The 10297-nt window shown below is 54.1% G+C and overlaps 1 protein-coding gene across 2 annotated transcripts in view; it reads right to left on the bottom strand.

The window, feature by feature from the left end:
• Positions 1-2158: 2158 nt before the first annotated feature.
• Positions 2159-10297, bottom strand: part of MAPKAP1 (MAPK associated protein 1) — a 172963-nt gene continuing 164824 nt past the window's right edge. For both annotated transcript variants that reach the window (XM_075579403.1, XM_075579404.1), the window contains exons 11-12: positions 5759-5856; positions 2159-2835 (exon numbers count right to left, since the gene is read on the bottom strand). In XM_075579403.1, coding sequence (XP_075435518.1) covers positions 2716-2835; positions 5759-5856 — 218 coding nt within the window. In that variant the 3' untranslated portion in view covers positions 2159-2715. The remainder of the gene's footprint in view (positions 2836-5758; positions 5857-10297) is intronic.

Here is a 10297-nt window from a genome sequence, read left to right as displayed (position 1 = left end):
CCTCCTGATCAGGCTCTGCTTCTCTCCTTGCGATCAGGCTCTGCTTCTATCCCATCCTGACCAGGCCCTGCTTCTCTCCACCCGCTCAGGCTCTGCTTCTCTCTTCCCGATCAGCCTCTGCTTCTCTCCTCCCGCTCAGGCTCTGCTTCTCTCCTCCCGCTCAGGCTCTGCTTCTCTCCTCCCGCTCAGGCTCTGCTTCTCTCCTCCCGCTTCTGCTTCTCTCCTCTGCTCAGGCCTGTCTCCTCTCTACCCCGTGTCACTACATCTCTGTCCCAGCTACACACCCTCTAGCTGCGCTTACCTCTCCAACGCCCGCCCTGCGTCCGCCACGCACCTTCTCTCTCAATTTCAAAAACCCATCTGAAGACTCACCTGTTCAACACAGCGTTTAATCCCTAACCTAGCGTGCATATCCATGTGGTCGCTGCCGTGGCGCCGCGGCTCACCCCACCACCGGAAACCTCATGCCACCAGTCACTTCGCCGCTAAGGTAAAACCCCTACCCGAACCGCTAAAACCCCTTAAATTAACACCCTACCCAAACCGCTAAACTCCTTAAATTAACACCCTACCCAAACCACTAAACCCCTTAAATTTACCCTCTACCGTAACCGCTAAAACCCCTAAATTAACCCCCTACCCTAAGCGCAAACCCCCTTAAATTAGCCAATGCTCTCACATTTACTCCTACTCTTCCTGAGCGTCTCCCCAAAGGCTGATTAGAGTGTTAGCTCTTCGGGATAGAAACTCCTTTTTCTCACTGTCCCATGTATCCCATCTGTTATTATATTATTTATATATATTATATAGTACAGTGCGGGATATCTGGTTGGCGCATAATGATTGGATTGGATTTGAGTTGGCATGAGTTGGACTGATTTGGGCAGGGTTGGAATGATTTGGGCAGGGTTGGAATGATTTGGGATGAGTTGGAAAAATTTGGGCAGGGTTGGAATGATTTGGGATGAGTTGGCATGATTTGGACTGATTTGGGCAGGGTTGGAATGATTGGGGATGAGTTGGAATGATTTGGGCAGGGTTGGAAAGATTTGGGATGGGTTGGAATGATTTGGGATGGGTTGGAATGATTGGGGATGGGTTGGAATGATTTGGGATGGGTTGGAATGATTGGGGATGAGTTGGAATGATTGGGGATGGGTTGGACTGATTGGGTATGAGTTGGAATGATTGGAGATGAGTTGGAATGATTGGGGATGGGTTGGAATGATTTGGGATGGGTTGGAATGATTTGGGATGGGTTGGAATGATTGGAGATGATTTGGAATGATTGGGGATGAGTTGGAATGATTGGGGATGGGTTGGAATGATTGGGGATGGGTTGGAATGATTGGGATGAGTTGGAATGATTGGGGATGGGTTGGAATGATTGGGATGGGTTGGACTGATTTGGGATGGTTTAGGACGGGTTCGAATGATTGGGGATGGGTTGGTTACATAGTTACATAAAGATCTGTTATTTTCACTGAGGTTACTGTGTATCCTCATATCTAATTATATACAGAAACAGTGTCTGTTCTACATCTCATTAGCATAAGGTTACCGACACGTTATAGTAGAATCATGTTGTGTTATCTGCCAATAACGTGTCGGTAATTATGTCTTAGTGTTACTCCCATCCAGACCCTATAACTTCCAATAACGTGACGGTAATTATGTCTTAGTGTTACTCCCATCCAGACCCTATAACTTCCAATAACGTGACGGTAATTATGTCTTAGTGTTACTCCCACCCAGACCCTGAAATAGATGTTTAACTCACGGTGAGAGAGGAGAGGGAAATAACGCTGTTATATACATTATACCTCACTGTGGGGTTACCCCCATCCATACTCTGTAAGTACCCTATATTAGTGTCTGGGTGTGACGCCACGTTTAGGTCGGACCTAACTAATGTCACGCTAAGTCCCCTCGTTAACACGAACGGTAACACGAAGTGGCTATGCAATATTATAACGCCTCATTTGCATATAATTTACATGTCATTATCTCTAACGGCCGCTCTAGCTCACGCCTCTTGCGGGAGAAAGTCTTAACGAGATGTTAACGTGATATTAAATGACAAAGCTTTGTGCATCTGGGTCTCTGCACCCAATTCCCTCCGTTAGGATTACCGGAAGGACGCCAGCGGACGCCATAATCTTACTCACCCTTTTTATTTGAGAAATCACATGACAACCTCTAACACTACACACCCCCACACAGTCCTGTGCGACCATTACTCGGCCAGTGAAACAGGCGGCGACTTTATCCCTATGGGGACCAGGTCAGAAGCTCAATCCCAGCAAGTCTGTCCTGCCCGCGCTGATCTGGGGGGCACACGCTTCGGGGAGGGCCACCAGCGGGTAATACCTGCAGGCGCTGCGGCTCTTGGATGCCGTATTGGTAAGCGGTGAGAGGGTTAGGGGGGCGAGATTTTTCGATGAAAAAGAACAAGATTTATTTCAGGGTCTGTGTGTCGGGGGCAGGGAGGAGAGGAACAGGCCGTTTTCTGCTTGTCCCTTGCAAAGCGTCCGCTTGTGTCCACATTATAAAGAGGAGGAGGGGGGTGCTGCTCTCTGTCTCACCGCGGTCACCCGTCCTCACCGCGGCCACCCGTCCTCACTGCGGCCTCCCCTCCTCACCGCGGTCGTCCATGCTCAACACGGCCGCCCCTCCTTGCCACGGCGCCCCATCTCGCCGTGGCCGCCTCGCCGGTTACCCCGGCTTCTTCTCCTTCTGGAAACTGAAGCTGGTTCTCCGGCTCAGCTTCCTCTGCTTCTGGGCGAAGTAATCAGCGCGCGCCGTGCTCGCCCGCGACTCCAGGATGTAGTTGACCTGGAGACACGTAGAGGGTTAGCGTGCAAGCCAAAATGGGCAGCGGGCAAGAGCATCGCGTACAGTACCCCGTCACCGCGCTGCAGTACCCCTCCTCTTCCTGCAGAGCAAAGATTCCCGCGCTCCCGTCACCGCGCTGCAGTACCCCTCCTCTTCCTGAAGAGCAAAGATTCCCGCGCTCCCGTCACCGCGCTGCAGTACCCCTCCTCTTCCTGCAGAGCCAGGATTCCCGCGCTCCCGTCACCGCGCTGCAGTACCCCTCCTCTTCCTGCAGAGCCAGGATTCCCGCGCTCCCGTCACCGCGCTGCAGTACCCCTCCTCTTCCTGAAGAGCAAAGATTCCCGCGCTCCCGTCACCGCGCTGCAGTACCCCTCCTCTTCCTGCAGAGCAGGATTCCCGCGCTCCCGTCACCGCGCTGCAGTACCCCTCCTCTTCCTGCAGATTCCCGCGCTCCCGTCACCGCGCTGCAGTACCCCTCCTCTTCCTGCAGAGCAGGATTCCCGCGCTCCCGTCACCGCGCTGCAGTACCCCTCCTCTTCCTGCAGAGCAGGATTCCCGCGCTCCCGTCACCGCGCTGCAGTACCCCTCCTCTTCCTGCAGAGCAGGATTCCCGCGCTCCCGTCACCGCGCTGCAGTACCCCTCCTCTTCCTGCAGATTCCCGCGCTCCCGTCACCGCGCTGCAGTACCCCCTCCTCTTCCTGCAGATTCCCGCGCTCCCGTCACCGCGCTGCAGTACCCCTCCTCTTCCTGCAGATTCCCGCGCTCCCGTCACCGCGCTGCAGTACCCCCTCCTCTTCCTGCAGAGCAGGATTCCCGCGCTCCCGTCACCGCGCTGCAGTACCCCTCCTCTTCCTGCAGAGCAGGATTCCCGCGCTCCTGTCACCGCGCTGCAGTACCCCTCCTCTTCCTGCAGAGCGGGATTCCCGCGCTCCCGTCACCGCGCTGCAGTACACCTCCTCTTCCTGCAGAGCGGGATTCCCGCGCTCCCGTCACCGCGCTGCAGTACCCCTCCTCTTCCTGCAGAGCAGGATTCCCGCGCTCCCGTCACCGCGCTGCAGTACCCCTCCTCTTCCTGCAGAGCAGGATTCCCGCGCTCCCGTCACCGCGCTGCAGTACCCCTCCTCTTCCTGCAGAGCAGGATTCCCGCGCTCCCGTCACCGCGCTGCAGTACCCCTCCTCTTCCTGCAGATTCCCGCGCTCCCGTCACCGCGCTGCAGTACCCCTCCTCTTCCTGCAGATTCCCGCGCTCCCGTCACCGCGCTGCAGTACCCCTCCTCTTCCTGCAGATTCCCGCGCTCCCGTCACCGCGCTGCAGTACCCCTCCTCTTCCTGCAGATTCCCGCGCTCCCGTCACCGCGCTGCAGTACCCCTCCTCTTCCTGCAGAGCAGGATTCCCGCGCTCCCGTCACCGCGCTGCAGTACCCCTCCTCTTCCTGCAGAGCAGGATTCCCGCGCTCCCGTCACCGCGCTGCAGTACCCCTCCTCTTCCTGCAGATTCCCGCGCTCCCGTCACCGCGCTGCAGTACCCCTCCTCTTCCTGCAGAGCAGGATTCCTGCGCTCCCGTCACCGCGCTGCAGTACCCCTCCTCTTCCTGCAGAGCAGGATTCCCGCGCTCCCGTCACCGCGCTGCAGTACCCCTCCTCTTCCTGCAGAGCAGGATTCCCGCGCTCCCGTCACCGCGCTGCAGTACCCCTCCTCTTCCTGCAGATTCCCGCGCTCCCGTCACCGCGCTGCAGTACCCCTCCTCTTCCTGCAGAGCAGGATTCCCGCGCTCCCGTCACCGCGCTGCAGTACCCCTCCTCTTCCTGCAGATTCCCGCGCTCCCGTCACCGCGCTGCAGTACCCCTCCTCTTCCTGCAGATTCCCGCGCTCCCGTCACCGCGCTGCAGTACCCCTCCTCTTCCTGCAGATTCCTGCGCTCCCGTCACCGCGCTGCAGTACCCCTCCTCTTCCTGCAGAGTAGGATTCCCGCGCTCCCGTCACCGCGCTGCAGTACCCCTCCTCTTCCTGCAGATTCCCGCGCTCCCGTCACCGCGCTGCAGACCCCATTGTAGAAACACGGCGGTCATATTTAGGATTCCCAGCCTGAAAAGGCTTGTTTGTTTTTTTTGGAAGCGATTTCCCACAAAAGCGTTCCTTCAACAGAAGGTCCCTTTTATCTAATTAACCCCTTTGCAACCACAGGCAGTGATTGGGTTAAGACAAGCGATAACGAGCGGCCTGCTTTGCTCCATTAGCCGCTAAAAGGCTTTGGAAATAAGATCTCATCGGCCCGCTTACTCTCTGAGTGAACGCAAACGCTGCGGTCACGGGGACAAAGTTGACCTTTGACTTTTTACATGGTCACGGTCAGCGTCTCATGGGTCAGGAAAAAAAAAAAACATTTTAAGCCTCCCTTTAAAAATGCTTTTTTTTTTTTTAAATGCAATGAATTTGTTTCTATTTTCTAGTCAAATTTGGTTGTGGCTGTCCAACCCCTTTATCTCTTTGGCCGCTGATTGCATCACAATTTGCTGGTGTATACTAAAGATAATGAGGTTAAAAAACAAAAACACCTGGAGATATTAAATGCTTTTTCTTTTTTTTAAAAAGCCGTATTTAAAAAAAGCGTTATTTTTTTTTAACCCTTTGGGTGCTGGGAGGTTTGCTGGATTCCATTAATCTGTGGGTAATACGCCATTCCACTTGTATGCGCCAAAATACCAAGGAGGGGGGTGGATGGCGAGGGGTTTGGGTATATGCTTAAGGCGCACACATAGAAATATAAGGTTAGCACGTGGGCGCACACAAGTGCAACGTCATTTGTGATTTCCGTGATTTTCACGGCAACAATTCCATTTGCGCGTGCGCAGAATCCGCTTTGCGATCCGCCCGGCGGTGACCCGGGGCCTCGAACCCTCCCGCGCCCGACTCATACCGACCTTCAACACGATCTCGTTCACCGTGGCCGCGTCAGATTCGAAGTACAGGTGTTTGTAATCGTGGGTGCTCAGATACGTCAGCTTGAACATGGCGTGGTCTGCGGGTAAAGAGCAGGGAGGTGAGACAGGAGAGGAATGTGCTGCAGCGTAGAGTAGTACTGAGTGTAACAAACTACTCCAGTCCTCAAGCTACCCCCCACCCAACAGGTCAGGTTTTCAGAATATCCCAGCTTCAGCACAGGTGGCTCAGTCGAAGATTTATTGAGCCACCTGTGCTTAAGGAGGGACTGATTGAGCCACATGTGCTGAAGCAGGGATATCCTGAAAACCTGACCTGTTGGGGGAGGGGCTTGAGGTCTGGAGTTGAGCCCCCAGCACTACTGGCTGTTTACCTATTATCATTGTACAGTGCAGCAGGTGGCCGGAAGGGTAGTGATACTTTGGATCATTATACAGGGCAGCTAGTTCATTATTGGAGGGCTGGAGATATGCAGCACCATTATACATCGCAGCACGATCATTATCAGGGGGTGGAAACGTACAGAGATACTCGGCATCATTATACAGCGCAGCACGTCCTCAACAGGGGATGGAAACGTATACAGATACTCGGCATCATTATGCAGCACAGCACGATCATTATCAGGGAGGTAATAACTAATCGCCTAATATTACCGCCCCCGTATCTTTATGACGGCCTATATTTTAACTTGTGCTGAACAAGTCTGACACGGGGGAAAAATAAATATATACATATATTTGTTTTTAATTATATTCCTTTTCAAAACAAAACTCCTGCAGTCGCTGTCCTTTCCATTCAGTAAATGTGATCGAGGAACGGTAATTAAACATCACCGGGACTCATTAATCTTCTGCGGCAGACAAAAAAACCTGCTAATGATTTGAAAGACGGGGGAAAAAATAAAATATATATAACGTCTTTAAATCATTCCACAAATTAAAGTGTGCGAGGCTCGCGCGTCTGCGCGGCCGGCAGCACAATCATTTGTTTCTAGTATTCTCCGTAATCGGGGGACGGGATCACTGAAATATTAACCCCTCCCCTGCCATGGTCCTGCAATGCATTATACAGCACAGCATGGGAATTACTGGTCTCTTCTTCACCTGTACAGAGATTTCCAAACCTCACAGGTCTCTTCTTCACCTGTACAGAGCTTTCCAAACCTCACAGGTCTCTTCTTCACCTGTACAGAGCTTTCCAAACCTCACAGGTCTCTTCTTCACGTGTACAGAGCTTTCCAAACCTCACAGGTCTCTTCTTCATGTGTACAGAGCTTCCCAGACCTCACAGGTCTCTTCAATATGTGTATCCGTGAAAGCTCTGTACACTATGAAGAACTCTTAGGTCCACTAAAAGGTATCAAGACGTGGAACAGATGTACCCGTCTCTGGACGGAAGACCGCTATTAGCACAGGACATTAGAGCAGGGGTACAAAATCACTGCCTATTTTATCAGCTGTGATGACAGACTGACAACCTGTCATTGTACGGGCCTCACACAGCTTACAACATCACAGTCTCTTCATCGGGATGAGCTCTGACTTTCCTGAAGGCCAGGCCTAAACTAGGTTCCTACTTTCAGTAATAATGGATTGTTTCAGGGTTTTATAAACACCCTACCTCCACATGCACACTGAAGGGAGGAGGGAAGGGAGAGGAGGTAAGGGAGTGGAGAGGAGGTAAGGAAGAGGAGCAAAAGGAGAGAAGAGAGAGGAGGGGAGATGAGAGAGAGGAGGGGAGATGAGGAGAGGCGAGAGAGAGAGGAGGGGAGATGGAGAGGGAGACAGGAGGATGAGGAGAGGGAGACGAAAGCCAGAGAAGAGGGGAGATGAAGAAGAGAGAGAGACGAGAGAGAGAGGAGGGGAGATGAGGGGGGAGAGGGAGATGAGGAGAGGGAGACGAGAGAGAGAGAGGAGGGGAGATGAGGAAGAGAGAGATGAGAGAGAGAGAGGAGGGGAGATGATGAGAGGGAGACGAGAGTGAGAGGAGGGGAGATGAGGAGAGAGGGACGAGAGAGAGAGGAGGGGAGATGAGGAGAGAGGGACGAGAGAGAGAAGAGGGGAGATGAGGAGAGAGGGTCGGTCGCTGGAGATGTGCAGGGAACCAACGATGTCAAAATAGCTTTGTATAAACATCAAGAATATTTAACACCACCCAGTGCCAGCGATGTATTAGGGGTTCTGGAATTGAATGGGTTAATTAAACCCGGTACATTGTATGGCCTCCCTATCCCCCCCTCTGTGTGACCTCCCCCCTCTCTCTGCGTCCATCCCCGTCTCTCTGTGTGACCTCCCCCCTCTCTCTGCGTGACTGCCCCCCCTCTCTCTGCGTAACTGCCCTATCTCTGCGTGACTGCCCCCCCTCTCTCTTCATGACTGTCCCGTCTATGTGTGACTGTCCCCCTCTCTCTGCGTGACTGTCCCCCTCTCTCTGCGTGACTGTCCCCCTCTCTCTGCGTGACTGTCCCGTCTATGTGTGACCGCCCTCCTCTCCGCGTGACTGCCCCCCTCTCTCTGCGTGACTGCCCGCTCTCTCTCTGCGTGACTGTCCCCCTCTCTCCACGTGACCGCCCCCCTCTCTGCGTGACCGCCCCCTCTCCGCGTGACTGCCCCCCCTCTCTCTGCGTGACTGCCCCCTCTCTCTCTGCATGACTGTCCCGTCTATGTGTGACTGTCCCCCTCTCTCCACGTGACCGCCCTCCTCTCTTCGTGACCGCCCCCCTCTGCGTGACGGCCCCGCCTCTCTGCGTGACTGCCCCCCTCTCTGCATGACTGCCCCCTCTCTGCGTGACTGCCCCCCCTCTCTGCGTGACTGCCCCTCTCTCTGCGTGACTGCCCCCCCTCTGCGTGACTGCCCCCCCCTCTGCGTGACTGCCCCCCCTCTCTGCGTGACTGCCCTTCTCTCTGCGTGACTGCCCCCCCTCTCTGCGTGACTGCCCCTCTCTCTGCGTGACCGCCCCTCTCTCTGCGTGACCGCCCCCCCTCTCTGTGTGACTGCCCCTCTCTCTGCGTGACTGCCCCCGCCTCTGCGTGACTGCCCCCCCTCTCTGCGTGACTGCCCCCCTCTCTGCGTGACTGCCCCCCTCTCTGCGTGACTGCCCCTCTCTCTGCGTGACTGCCCCCCTCTCTGCGTGACTGCCCCTCTCTCTGCGTGACTGCCCCCCTCTCTGCGTGACTGCCCCCTCTCTGCGTGACTGCCCCCCCTCTCTGCGTGACCGCCCCCTCTCTGCGTGACTGCCCCCCCCTCTCCGTGACTGCCCCCCCTCTCTGCACACTGCCGTGATGCTTGCCGATTCGCGCGCGTGCACGGCGCTCAGCTGCTAGGCGAGACAAATCAATTTGATTTGGCCGTTCGCTGGCGCGTCACGTGAGCGGTTCGCCCAATGAGAGCGCCTGTGACGTCATAGCCACACCCCCGACATGCCCCAACGAGCGCGGAACTAACTGGCCAGTAATCGCCCAGCGCCTGACGTCCCGGCGCTCGAGCGCCCTCCCACCGTGGACGAGGCCTGTGTTTCACTTCACGTGTGTATTGATTATTTAAAAGCACATTTTTGTACGATACACTGTATCACTCACGGGTTGGGAACAAATCACTGTCGATTTAATAGATTTTCTCACTGATGTTATATGTTTCACTGTAACATTGAAATCCCCAATATGTGACAATGTCTTCACAATTTGGGGCGCGGAACTTTATACTTTTTATGTTTCTACATTTTGCATGAAGTCTGGAAAAACTCAACGGGGAAAAACAAACAGAAATGTGAATGTTTTCATGTAAGGTAAAAACGGTGTTAAGAATCGGCTTAATCCCTGCCAAGTGATGGATGTACCGGTTTCCCTCTGTGTGCCGCCATGTTCAGTGTTCTGCGTCTCTCTGCTGGTGACGGAGACCGTCTGGTGACAGCAGGAAGGGGGGGGGGGGAAAGAGGGGTGCGTTTGAAAGAGCGGGATTCGAAATGCAACGTTTCCATTTCACAATCAGATTGTAAGCTCTTCAGAGCAGGGACTCCTCTTCTACAATGTCACTTTAATGTCTGACGCGCTTCTTCCCATGCTCTGTTATTTGTATTATTTGTTATTTATATGATTGTCACGTGTATTACTGCTGTGACGCGCTATGTACACTAATGGCGCTATATAAATAAAGACATACAATACATACACACACTGGCTTTCTTTAGCTGTGATCGGAGATGTGCGACAGTGTTCGCCTAAGTTCACGGCGCAGCCCAGGGGTCTCGTAACCAAAGTCACCGTAACCCTTTCTACACTGCCAGGCGCGTGAAAGTCTGCCAAATCCCGCCTGAATGAAAGGAGATGTTGTATGTGTAGGTGAGCTTTTGGAATGACAATATCGCCCAATTTGGCGTCGAGCACCAAATCAAAAGCAAAGTTCCCAAAAGATTTTGCGGTCGGTGACATGTCCGCAGTGTTAGAAGCGCCGCCGCCGGAGATGAAGGTATCCGAGGCAGACATTACTGCCCGATACCCGTCACTCATTGCGCCGCTAAT

This window comes from Ascaphus truei, chromosome 21 (assembly GCF_040206685.1).
Source record: "Ascaphus truei isolate aAscTru1 chromosome 21, aAscTru1.hap1, whole genome shotgun sequence".
Taxonomy (NCBI): Eukaryota; Metazoa; Chordata; class Amphibia; order Anura; family Ascaphidae; genus Ascaphus; species Ascaphus truei.
Note: the sequence above shows the minus strand (reverse complement) of the source record. Positions and strands in the feature narration are given on the sequence as shown.